Below are 13,198 nucleotides of genomic sequence, written 5' to 3'. Positions count from 1 at the left end.
TGAGTGGTTGAACCAGTGCTGTAGTAGGTGTTAAATTTTTCTGAGGCCACATGGGCTTGTGGGGTGGTGGCTGGGGTTGGGGAGTAGCTGGCCACACCCTGAATTTACCCTCCCCTTTGACTTCATCTGCCCCTCTTTAGTGTTCCTAGGATGTGGGGTTCTGCCTCAATATCAGAGTGGGCACTTGGCCGCCCTGTGGCTAGAGACTGCTAATGGAATTGCTTCTAGGCTGAGAAAAAGGATAAAACAATTCTCCTTATTTGGTGCAAGTTCAGTGTTGGGGGGAGCAATAGCTTTTGAATAAGTGATATGTTTCATCTCATTGCATAATATTATAGCATCATAATGTGTGTATAATAGGTGTACTGTATACATACATACATAATATACACATATCTATATACACACATATACATATATATGCAACACATGGCTCTCTTCACCCCAACCTGTCATAACTGAAACTGTCATTTCAGAGAACCACAAAGAAATTGCTATTTTTGGTCCAAATTGTAAATCCTGGGGAATTAATTGCAAGCCATGAGAAAATGCACCATACATTTCAGGATTTAGGAGAAATGCTATTTTTAGCAGGGACTCGGTGTAGTCCTCGCCAGTGGTCCTATGGCAGGGAAATACTCTCTGTGCTTCTACCAGCAGAGAGAAACCTTGGACCATCTTTCTTCTCCAAAGAGCTGAGGTGTCATCCTTAGCACCTGCTAGGTAGAGGCAAAGATTTCCAACACATTTAGAAACAGACTCATGAGTTAGCAGATAGCTTAGGATCTTCTGACATCAGCTGGTGATCCTAACAGCCCTGGTAGGATCACTTGGTATTTGGTATCTTATTTCATCTCATTAGATAAAGAATTAGACAGTGCCACATTCATAGGGCAAATTTAAAAAGGAAACCAAAAGGCTGCATCATCTGTTCTTCCCACCCCGCCCCCCACCCCCAACACCCTATCTACCTGGAATCACTTGTTTCTGCCAGTCGATTGTTCATGATCCCAAGAGCCCCCACACCCCCCGAGAAGCCATTCTGCCGTGTGTTGACACACACATTTCGGGGATAGCCATTGGCTGTCTCCGACAGCTGCTTCTGCAAGAGAGCCAGGGAGACCTTGTTGGAGGCAATCAGGTCCCTCATAGAGATCATCTCTCCTGATAACCTCCGGCCTTCCGCATCACTATCATAGTGCCCATCGGCCTCCATTGCAGTGAGGTGGTGGCGGAAGCGGGAGCCAGGGGTAATGGCATTGCGTCTTCCCAGGCGGGAACTGGGCCTCCGGCATCGGTTGCAACATTGGCAGCTGAGTTTCTTCAGCATCCAGTTTAGAACCTGCTTGATGATGATGGAGATGACATTGAAGAGGGAATAGATACAGCACACGCCCATGAGAATGAAGAGGAAATTGCCCAGCCTGTACAGCCCTTGGTTTCGATAGGCCTCCTGCTGGCTGCTGACCAGGTCCCCAAAGCCAATGGTGCTGAAAGTTACAAAACAGTAGTAGAGAGAGTCCATGTAGTCCCAGCCTTCCACGCTGGTATACATAGCAGAGGCACAGCAGGAGAGGAGGATGGCAAAGATGCCCAGGATAAGCATCACGTGGTAGACAGAGGGCTTCCAGCCCACCAGGCTGTCTGCCTCGGACAACGCCGAGCCACGGCGGAAGTTGGGGGGCAGCAGACCACTCCTACGTAATTGCCGCTCATGGCAGGCCCTCATAATGAATGCCAGCAGAGAGATGATACGCTCCAAAAAGAGGTTAAAGAAAAGAATGGTTCCTGCACATCCAAACAGGCCATATGCAATGAGGAAGGCTTTCCCAGCCACGGTTGAGGGTGTAGTCATGCCAAAACCTGTGAAGACAGAGCAGACATCAGTGAAAAGAGGGCTAGTTAAATGGTGAGCTCTGGGAATTGCATCCATTGGGGGTGTCTAGAGGGAGTCCCTAGTTTTTGGATGCCACTGTCTGTGGGCTCCAACACTGTCACATCCCTCTTCTTGCCCTGCCTTCCCTGCAGAACCAAGCAACAGGTGCTGTTTATCCTTCATTCTGGAAGAGGGCCAATGACATCACTTGCAAGTGAATTGGAATTAAGTGAGACTGGGCTGCAGCATGGTAGCCTTAAATCTGGGAGGACTGCTGAGTAGGGGCACCTGTACCATTTGGGATGTGTGTTCTAAGCTATAGTGGCAGCAGGTGAGGGATGTTCTGGGATCTCTTTTACTTGGAAATTGTGCCATACTATAAAAATGTATACTCTTCTTATTACAAACTACAAAGTACAACAGAAATGTAAGCTACCATGATGTCACTCTGAAGTCCTACTCTAACGTCTCATACCGTAGCATGGAAGTATCCTTGTTCTACCAGACTAGAAAGGTTTTGAATGAGGCTTGTTGATAGACAATATGCCTATATTTCTCCTCTTAGAATGAAGAACTTTGAGGGTAGGAATTGTTTTATTATTTGTCATTGTGTCCCCAGTGCCTAACACAGTGCTTGAAGCACACAGTAGGTGCTTAATGCACACAGTAGGTGCTTAATGAATGCTGGCTGTTGTTCTAGCACTTGCTTAGAGTTCAGAGAGGCTCATCTCCAGAAAGACTGAGGTGTTTTGTTGTTTTCTTTGCTGAAGAAGTAGATTGACTGGTATTATCTGCCCTCTGACTCTTCAGCTTCTGAGACCTAACCCTCTTGAGGAACTCCCAGGTACATAATGCTGCTTTTGTGTTTGGATCTGGACTTCACATCTTGCTGCATCATCGTTGGAATGACCTGGCCTTGGTTTACCATACAGTGTTATCTGACTGATACCTCCTTGTGACCACTAGGATTCATGTTTACCATGACTGTAAGAATAAAATCACTGGTATTCACTGAACATCAGAAAAGTAACAGAAAAAATCAGTTCATTCTGAACTATGTAATAATAATGATGAACGATGAGCAACCTGAGCCCTAGATGAAGAAATCCCTCGTTCTTCCCTCTTTTCAGAAGTGGTAGCCTCTTGGTATGGAGTACTGCCTATATTGTTGATATCTTGCTTAGTTTTACAGAAAATATTTCTCCCTCTTTTTTACTCTACATAACAAGGGACAGCCATTTTGGGAGGGGAGGGGAGAGATATATTTGGAAATGACAGTGATGTTAAAAGATATTACTTTCAAGTGAGTTCAATGATTTTAAAAAACATGGAAAGACATGAAATGACGAGTAAAATAAGCAGAACCAAGAGAACACTGTATACAGTAATTGCAATATTGTTTTAAGAACAACTTTGAACGAGTAAGTTATTTTTACTATTATAAATATGCAAATTAAGTATGAAAGGCATATGAAAAAGACTTTATCTGCATCCAGAGAAAGAAGTGATAAATAGAATAATTTTACATATATTTTAATATATGTATATACACTATATATATACATGTACATATGTATACATACTATATATGTGTATATATATGTATACATATACATACATATATCTATCTATCTACTTATTTGTGTCTAATGATAGCTGTCTCTAGGACAGGGGGGAGGGGGGAGAGAAGAACAGAAAAAAAGAAAAAAGAGGAAAAATTTACAGGATAATTTTGTTGTATATTTGAAAGGAATAACAAGTCGTGCACAGTAGATTTGTAATTTCATGCATAATCATCTTTTTTGTAGAAATACTTGTTTTATTACATAAATTAACACCAAAATTTAATAAAAAGAAAAAAGGTATCAATAAAATTTCTTTAAAGAAACAAGTTCTGAATAAATATAAAATAGTTGACTTTTCATTATGCAAAATTACTCTTTCCCCGCAGCTAGGTGGTGTAGTGGATAGAGAGCCGAGCCTGGAGTCAGGAAGACTCATTTTCCTGAGTTCAAATGTGGCCTCAGACACTTACTAGCTGTGTGACAATATACTGACCCTGAGTTTCCTGTCCTTTTGTTTCCAACAGGCAAAGCAGCTCAGCCAGGCAGAAGAAACCTGTTGAAGTTAATATGTGGAAATGTAGTCTGAACGAGGTGTTAATATAAAATTTCAGAGCATGGGAAAAGAAACAAATTGTTTTTTGAAAGCAGTAGGGTCTCCGATCAAGAGAACCGAGAACAAAGCCCAGCCAGGAACTGGTCTGTTCCCATGCCCATTTAAAGCTAAAGCAGCCTGCCTGCCACCCAAAAAGTGATTCAACGAAATCACAGTTTCCCCTGCTTCTACATTTGAGAACTCCTTAGTCAACTATTTTGATTTAACAGGATAGATGACTCAAACTATCTTTTGTATATTTAAATATTTAGCAGTGACGGGTGCCGTTACCAGAGGTATTTTTTCCAAAGAGTTGTTGTTCAGTCATTTTCAGTCATGTCTGACTCTTCATTGACCTCATTTGGATTTTCTTGGCAAAGATACTAGAATGGTTTGCTCTTTCCTTCTTCAGATCATTTTACAGATGCAGAAACTGAGGCAAATAGGGTTAAATGACCTGCCCATGGTCACACAGCTACTAAGTGTCTGAGGCTGGAGTGGAACTCAGGAAGATGCCAGCACCTCTAACTGTGGCCAGCCAAGAGCTGGCTATAACTTTTTCCTTAGCACTATTCTTTGTGAGTGGTACGACATTATTCTCATTGGTGTATGTGAATTATCCAGTAAAATTTCATAGATCACTTCCATTCTACTCTAGAAAAAAGCCTTCTTTTATCTTGATTCCTGTATTTCCTAATTACTCAATCTTCAGTGTAATTTTAGAATGAATGTTTAATTGAAGTAATTAAAATGTATCAATGAGAGTAATATCAACTCTCATTCACCCATTCATAACTGCTAGTTTTGATAACTCAAATCTACCTTGTTTTTCCCATAGCTGGAGTGCAAACAGTGGGAGGGAGTCAGAACATAGTTGGGATTTAGAAGACCCACTGGTCCCGTCACTACAAAATATGTGGCATCTATGTAGTCTGTGTATTGTTTTAGGAATTCTTCTCCTATCCCAGGTCCCCTTTGATCCCTGCTCCATCTTCTGGATATAATGCAAACCTAATGAAATACTATGCAAACCCAGATCTCACTAATGCCGGAAAGAGTGCTTGACATTGTCATTAAAATATTGGCAAAGGTAGACAGTTGGATTGCATGGGGCTCTGACCCTGTTTTGATTGCCATTTCTGCTCTTGCTCTCATTCTCCCCTGCCCCCCACTTCAAAAGTCCTGTAAAATTAAAATTTTATGTTAATCCCATTTTGCTAAGACAATCAAGCTAGATTTAATATTCACTTTTCTGTTCCTTCCCCTTGTAAACTTCACTCATCACCCACATCTCAGAGAAACTTGCTTAAATGTCAAACTTTTGTCTTGTAATTACCTCCTCCTTTGTAACCCCACCCATCACCCACTTTCCAAAGAAATTTGGTAAATCTAAAGGTCAAATCTCATCAATTCCCATTGCGTTAAGACTCCTACCATTACCTGGGAACCTCTTTCTTCATGTCTTGGCTGTGGATTTCAGAAGTGGAGGTCCAAATGATATAATCTCAATGCTGACTACATCACTGATAGCCAATCAAAAGAAGATATGACTGTACTGTTTGAGATTTTGTTCTGCTGCCATCTTACTAATTGTTATAAAAGACTCTGTCTGTTCTTACTCAAGGTCTTCATTGAGAAAGGCCATTGACTCAATTTATTGGTTACTGCTAGCTTAATTAATAAACTGCTCATGCTCAGAATGCTGTGTCTCAGTTACCCTAATTTTCAAATGTAACATCCTCACTGTCTATCTATCCTGAAGACTCATCAGATTACTTGGGCAAACTCTCAGCACCATGTTTTTGAATTAGACCAAGCTCTTTAAGAGTTAGTATACACATGGCTATGTTATCCTTACCAGCTACAAGAAGGACAGGTGGTTTGTTGTCAAGTGAAATCAATTCCAGGCACTGAGCTGAACACTGAGAATACAAACATAAGCTCAAAGAAAGATAAATGTCCTTTCTCAAAAAACCAACCTAAATGGGGGAAGGTAATGCATATAAAGAGGTTGGAAAGGGTAGGGAGTGAGAGGGTACCCATGAGAGGCCATGGTGGAGAGAGTCTGCAGAGGAATGAAGACATGGGTGGATGGAGCGTTCTCTTAAAATGGAGGTTCTGGGAGGAACTGGCCACTCAGAAGCAGGGATCCCAGGGGGACAGTGAACTTCAAGGGCAAGAAAGCTATTCTGCTTCTTTTTTTCTGATTTGCCAAATGTGGGGAGGGAGGAATGAATAAGCATTTATTAAGTGCCTAGTATGTATCGGGCATTGTGTTAAGCATTTTACAGATATTATCTCGTTTGATCTGTACAACATCTCTGTGAGGTAGGGCCTTTTATTATCCCCACTTTACAATGGAGGAAACTAAGGCTGACAGAGATTGAGCCAGTACTCAGGCTCACACAGCTACTAAATATGGAGGGTGGATTTAAGCTCAAGTCTTCCTGATTCCAGCTCAGTAATCTATCCACTGCACCACCCAGTTGTCTGTGGGGAGACTGGGGGGGAGCAGCTGTCATTTGAACCCTGGACAGGACCCTAGGCACAGTTTCCTGGGGAGGAATCTGGCTATCTCTGGGCAGGGTGTCCTCCTGATATAGGGAGTTCATAAAGTTTCCAAAAGGCAATTAGAAAATGCTACCCTTCCCAGTGAAAACCTTTTTCTTTCAATTCTTTGGTGTGCCAGGAACAAGGGGTTCACACCCAAGAGCAGGATGTTTTATTTATAAAGTGATTTAGCTGCCATCCAAGTTTTGCAGAAAGCAGACTTAATTTGCTGCTTCAACAAAAGCTGTGAAACACCTTCCCATGATTTTCCTGGTGTTGCCTTCTCAAACAGGGAAGCACCTGTAGCACTATAGATAATACTGTGATTACTGTTCTGTAATACTTCAACAGGGATTTCAGAGGCTTGCTGGGAGCTTGTTGGCAAACATTCGGATTCTGAGCTTCAATTGTACAACAAGTCAGAGATGCTAGAATTAGACCCTGTTGTCTAATTTAACTCTGGAACATAACAAACCAACCTTAATGACATATTTCCCTCCACAGATGTGAGCTTTCTTGCTGTAACCTTTAGCAAACTGAAAGAAAGAAACTCTACAGAGCTGAGAGCCCTTAAAGACAAAGCTTTAAGATTTCAGGGAGGGTCAGAGAACGTCTATCCATTCATCTCTCTATCCAAGTATGATGGAAATGGCAGAAAGAGAGATGGCAGAGAGGGTCAGGGAACATATATTATTCATCCTTCTACCCAAGTGTGATGGAAATGGCAGAAAGAGAGATGGCAGAATTAGAAAACATCTATCCATCCATCCATCCTTTCATCCATCCATCAAAATATAATGTAAGTTGCAGAAAGAGAGACTGCAGAGAGTCAGAAAATATCTATCCATTCATCCCTCTATCTAAGTACGATGCAAGCAGCAGAAAGAAAGACTACAGGAAGGGTCAGAAAATATCTATCCCTCCCTCCATCCATCCAAGTAGGATGGAAGTTGCTCAAAATAATTAGGTTTGATGTCAGGAAAAACTTCCAATTAGACCTATCCAAAAATGAATTATACTGTTTTGGGAAGTAGAAGATTCTTTCTTATAAGAGATTTTAAAGCAGAGGTTGGATAACTATTACATATGTTGTAAAAAGGATTCTAGTTCAAACATAAGTTGCATTATATGGGTTCTGAAATCTCTTCCAAATCAGTTTCTGTGAAAAAAAATTAAGACAAGAGCCTTAATCAAAGGACTTTCAACAGCGTTGTAAGTTCCCAGAGGGGAATGTGATATGTTCTATGAAAGGAACAAAGTACTCAGAGGATTCAGAGGAGGCAGAGACACTATGACTGGAGTAATACAGGAAGGCTTCATGTAGTGGATGACTTTTAATCTGGGAGAGATGGACAGGAGGATGCTCCTCAAAGAAGAAATAGAAAGAGAAAGTGTACAATCTGGAAAAGATGAGGAATATTGGAATAACAGTGAGAAGTCAAGTTTATTGACAACTAAGGTATTTTGGGTACATGTAAGGAAAACCTCAAAGAACATCTGGTAAATGTAGTCGTGACAACAGTAGCAGAGACTGGTTGTGTGTCCGGGGTGTAGTGTGGAACTGAAATCAATATTCAACACTTAGGGAGCCAAAGAGTTGTTAGGCATCTTTGGGGATTTATTATGTAACCACACCCAACATCTCTTATGGAGCCTGGCTGTGCTGAAGCTTCACATCCTGGACAGCTTTATTTATTAAATCCTGGGAATAGTGAAGAAACTCCCCCAGACTGTGCATCCTTATGGTTTTAGGGACAGGATCCCCCCTTTTGGGAAACCAACCAATTTAATAATTAACAAGTATTATGTGCAAGACTCAGACTTTGTCTTCTAGGTTAGAGGTTAAAATTAATTGGAAGGAACTTGTAGGGTGGGGGGGCAAACTGATCAGAGTGTGCTAAAATAAAAAGCAATACAATCACTGACAAAGCAATGGAGTGTTAGGTCAGAAGACCAGAACCCTAGTCAGGGATTTGCCACATGACGCTGGACAAGTCATTTATCTTTTATTTTCAATTTCCTCATCAATTAATCAAGGAGGTTGTGATCATATTCTCATTTATTTTCTCCACTCCTAGCGCTACCACTCCATTTAGGGTCGACGTGGTGGTCTCCCAATTGGTCTCTTTGCTTCCAGGCTTTTCCTTCTCCAATCTAATCTTCCTAAGGTAAGGTCTGACCATGTTATTTGTCTGCTCAAAAACCATCAGTAGCTCTCCCATTGCCTTTAAGACAAAACACCATCACCTTGACTCAGCGTCTTGCATTTCATCATAGTCTGGTTCCAAGCTACCTTCCTAGATTGGTTTTCCTGCTTTTTCCTAGAGAGAATACTGTGTTTTCAGCTCCTGTCAGTTGGTCAATAAACATTTATTAAGCACTTACTATGTGCCAGGCCCTGTGCTAAGTGCTGGGGATACAAAGAAAGGCAAAAGAGAGTCCCTGCCCTCAAGGAGCTCCCATCTGTTGGGAGAGACAACACGCAAACAATTGTGTGCAAACAAGATATATCTAGGATCAACTGGATTTAGTTGACAGAGGGAAAATACTAGCATTAAGGAGGAGAATTACAGGGAAGGCTTCCTGTAGGTATTATTTTTAACTGGGCCACCAAAGAAATCAGGAGGTGGAAATAAGGAGTGGGGGAGCATTCCAGGCATGGAGGACAGCCTGTGAAAATGCATGGTCTGGAGAGAAAGGGTCATTAAAAAACCCAGCAAGGGGGTCAATGTCACCTTATCATAGAATATTTTGGTGAGGGGGGTGGTAAGGTGCAAGAAGACTTGAAAGCAGCTTATGAAAGATTTTCAATATAACAGGTTTTTACATTTGATGTTGGAGGTAATAGGAAGCTACTGGAGTTAACTGAGTAAGGGGAGGACATAGTCAGACCTGGATCACTTTGGCAGCTGAGTGAAAGATGGATTGGAGTGGGGAGACACTTGTAGATACCAACTAACAGGTTATTTACGTGATTGCAAGAAAACATCTACCCCACAACCTGGGGGAGGGGCAGGAGCAATTTTGGAAGTCCCTTTTTACCTTTCACAAATTCTGCATCAAATTCACTTCTGGGCTTCTCAAGTGGCAGGTCAGTTCACTGCTGGACCCCGGTCAAGCACCTTAGAAACAGCTCCTCACCACCTCAGCTATTGCTCCTACCAGCTCCAAATCACTAATGGGGCCTTTAATGGTTCCTCTGACTTTTTGAAGCTCACATTTTCATAGTCAGGTTTATTTTGTCTACAATAATCATTTGCTAAGAACGGAAAAGAACAAATACAAGAGTCTAGGTGTGAAGTGATGAGGGCTTGCACCAGGGAACTGGCAGTGTCAGAGGGGAGAAAAGGGCATATCCAAGATATGTTACAAAAATAAAACCGATTGTCCTTGGTAACAGAATGAATATAGGGCATGAGAGAGAGGGTGAGGAGTCAAGAATCATTCTTAGGTGTGACTGGGTAGTTGGGAAGACGGTGGGGCACTCAACATTGGTAAAGAATTTAGGAAGAACAGAGGGTTTGGAGAGAAAGACAATGGGTTCAGTTTTGGATCTGTTGACTTTAAGATATGTATGGGACGTTCAGTTCAAGAAGTCCAAGAAGCAGTTAGTCATGTGAGACTGAAGGTCAGCCGAGAGATTATGGCTGGTTAAGCAGATTTGAGAATCACCAGTACAGAGCTGATAATTGAATCTGTGGGAGCTACTGGGATCACTGAGTAAAATAAAATCAAAGGAGAAGAGAAGAGGGCCGAAGACAGAGCCCTATGGAAAAATGATAGCTACCATGCATGGCTTTGATGAAGATCCAGCAGGGGAACTGAAAAGGAGCAGTTGGGTAGGGTTGGAGGAGAGCCAGGAGAAAGTAGCGTCACAAAAACCTAGAGAGAAGAAAAGTAGTGGAGAGATTTGCATGCCCGAAATACTCCTTTGTCATTTGGAATCTCCAGCCCCCTTCATGGCTCATCTCAAATGCCTCCTACACAAAGACCTTCCCTCACCCTCCAAGTTGTTCATGCTCTCCACCCATGGAAGCCATTTTAGATTTACTATTCATACATTTTGTGTTTCTGTTATCTGTGGAATGTTGCTTTTTTTTGCAGTACAATATAAACTTCTTACAAGAGTTTATGAAAACTCTTTAGTTTTCATCTTTGTATTCCAGCACCTAGAATAATGCCGGGCACCGAGTACATAGTTAATGAATGCATGATCTCCCTGTTAGAGTGATACTTAAGAATGAGAAGGTATCCAACTCTGCAGCCACAGGAACCAGATTAAAATGTAATTGGTAAATAGTTAATAAAATTCAATAAAACATAATAACATTACATTTTAAAACAAAATCAATATGTAGTTCACAGGAATCCTTATACATGGGTTAGCTGCCCTCTTTTCGTTTGGAGTTTGACATCACTGGTGCTGGAGTCAAGACTTGAGTTCAAACCCAACCTTACTAGGTGTGTGCTTCAGTTTCCTCATTTATGAAATGCAGAAAATAGTACCTGTTGCTCTACCTTATTTCAACCAAGGAAGAAGAATTGCTGTGGGTTTCTAGGTTGGGGGCGAGTTAATGTAATCTCCCCAACTGGCTGCCATTTGGCTGTGAATTCATGCCATCATTGTTTCTTTATCTTTTTGTATTTGTTCGTTCCTGATCTTAGCAAATGAATTTTGTGGACTAAATGAACCAGGCTATGAAAATGTGAGCTTCAAAAGTCAGAGGAACCATTAAAGGTTCCAGCAGCAACGTGGAGCTGGGAGGAGCAGTAGTTGAGTTGGTGAAGAACTGTTTCTGAGGTGCTTTGACCAGAGTCCAGCAGTGAACTGACCTGCCAGTTGAGATGCCCAGAAGTGAATTTGATGCAGAATTTGTGAAGGGTGAAAAGGACTTCCAAAACTGCTCCTGTCCCTCCCCCCAGGTTGTAAGGTGGATGGTTTCTAGCAATCACTTAAAGTTTGAGTCTACTTCCCCCAGGGACCAAATGAGTATATAGAGGGAACCGTATTCTCCTGACTTGGAGGCATGTTATTCTACATTGGTCTTTGCTACACCTTTTGAATAAATATCCTTCTGTTGAGAGGCAGCTAGGTGGTGCAGTGGATAGAACGCTGGCCCTGGACTCAGGAAGGTTTGAGTTCAACTCCAGATTCAGACATTTACCAGCTCTATGACAATAGACAAGTCTCTTGACCTCTCTGTTTCCTCAGCAGTAAAATGGTGATGACGATAGTAATACCTACCTCCCAAGGGGTTGTGTGGATCAAATAGGATCAAATCAGGGGAGGGCTCTTGGCATGGCCAAAAGATACCTCTCTTCATAGCTGTCATTCATAGAGAACTTTAAAGCCGGTAGTTTTTTAGTTAGTGTTCCCTCACAGTATCTAGGATAGTGCTGAACACATAGAAAGGCTTCAATAAATATCTTTTGGGTGTATGAATGAAAAGACAGATTAATTGGCCAGGACTAACTTAATCATGGCCTTTTAGTTCTGCTGAACTAGAAAATGAGCTATACTCGAATCTCAGTCACTAGATCATCCTGGTGGTCTCTTTCAGTCGGGGGTGTGCTGCAGGCATCTTGACTGAGTGTTACAACTTAGAAAATCGGCAAACCCTACAAATCAGCGTTGGAATTATTTACTGATTGTCTAAGCTTAAGAAGGGCAGTTAGGTGGCACAGGGGGCAGAGTGCCTACGCCTAGAGTAAGGCAGACATCAGTTCAAATCTGGTCTCATATACTTACTAACTGTGTGACCCTGGGCAACTCACTTAACCCTGTTTGCCTCAGTTTCCCCATCTGTAAAGTGAGCTAGAGAAGGAAATGGCAAACCCCTCCAGTATCTTTGCCAAGAAAACCCCAAATGGGACCACAAAGAGTTGGACAGGGCAGAAGTGACTGAACAAAAAAGCTTAAGAAAGTGATGAACACAATGTTGATAAGGCAGATTAAACTTAAAAGTGTGTCCCACGAATTCCAACCCTTGTACCCCCAAAGAACAGATTGTTGAACATTTACCAGCATTTCACTGGCTTCAGCTCTAAAACCCAGGTAGAGGCAAGGAACAAAGTAACACAGGATCATAGATTTAGAGCTGGGAGTTACCTAAGAGGTCACTGACTCCAACTCTTTCATTTTTCAGATAAGGAAACTGAGGCACAAAGTAATTTGCTACACAGATAGGCAATGTCTAAAGCAGGATTTGAACCTTGGACCTCCTGATTCCAAGTCCAGTGTCCTACCTACTACACATGTGTGAGCTCAAAAAATTACCTGGCCCCCATAACTTCATTTGGTTGCATTAATTTCTAGACTTCCTCTCTCTAATTATAGCTAGCGTCTACATACTGCCCTAAGGTTTGTATGGCACTTAACAAATATTACCTCATTTTAGTCTCATAACACCCCTGGGAAGTAGGTGCATTTATTATCTCCATTTTATAGACAGCAGACAGAGATCAAGTGACTTGCTTAGGGTCACATCTCTAGTAAGTGTCTGAGGCAGGATTTGAACTCCGGTCTCCTGGACTTTAGGTCTAACACTCTATACGTTGCCCCTTTAATATCTAGAAAGGCTTTTGTTTGTCTGGGATGGCTTTGTTGAGTCTCTG

General features: G+C 41.8%; 1 protein-coding gene across 1 annotated transcript in view; it reads right to left on the bottom strand.

Moving 5' to 3' along the window:
• Positions 1–967: 967 nt before the first annotated feature.
• The window catches only part of KCNK12 (potassium two pore domain channel subfamily K member 12), a 45,456-nt gene continuing 33,225 nt past the window's right edge, over positions 968–13,198 (bottom strand). Inside the window, exon 2 of the mRNA XM_072635656.1 lies at positions 968–1,863. Coding sequence (XP_072491757.1) covers positions 968–1,863 — 896 coding nt within the window. The remainder of the gene's footprint in view (positions 1,864–13,198) is intronic.

Source organism: Notamacropus eugenii, chromosome 1 (assembly GCF_028372415.1).
Source record: "Notamacropus eugenii isolate mMacEug1 chromosome 1, mMacEug1.pri_v2, whole genome shotgun sequence".
NCBI classification, from domain to species: Eukaryota; Metazoa; Chordata; class Mammalia; order Diprotodontia; family Macropodidae; genus Notamacropus; species Notamacropus eugenii.
Note: the sequence above shows the minus strand (reverse complement) of the source record. Positions and strands in the feature narration are given on the sequence as shown.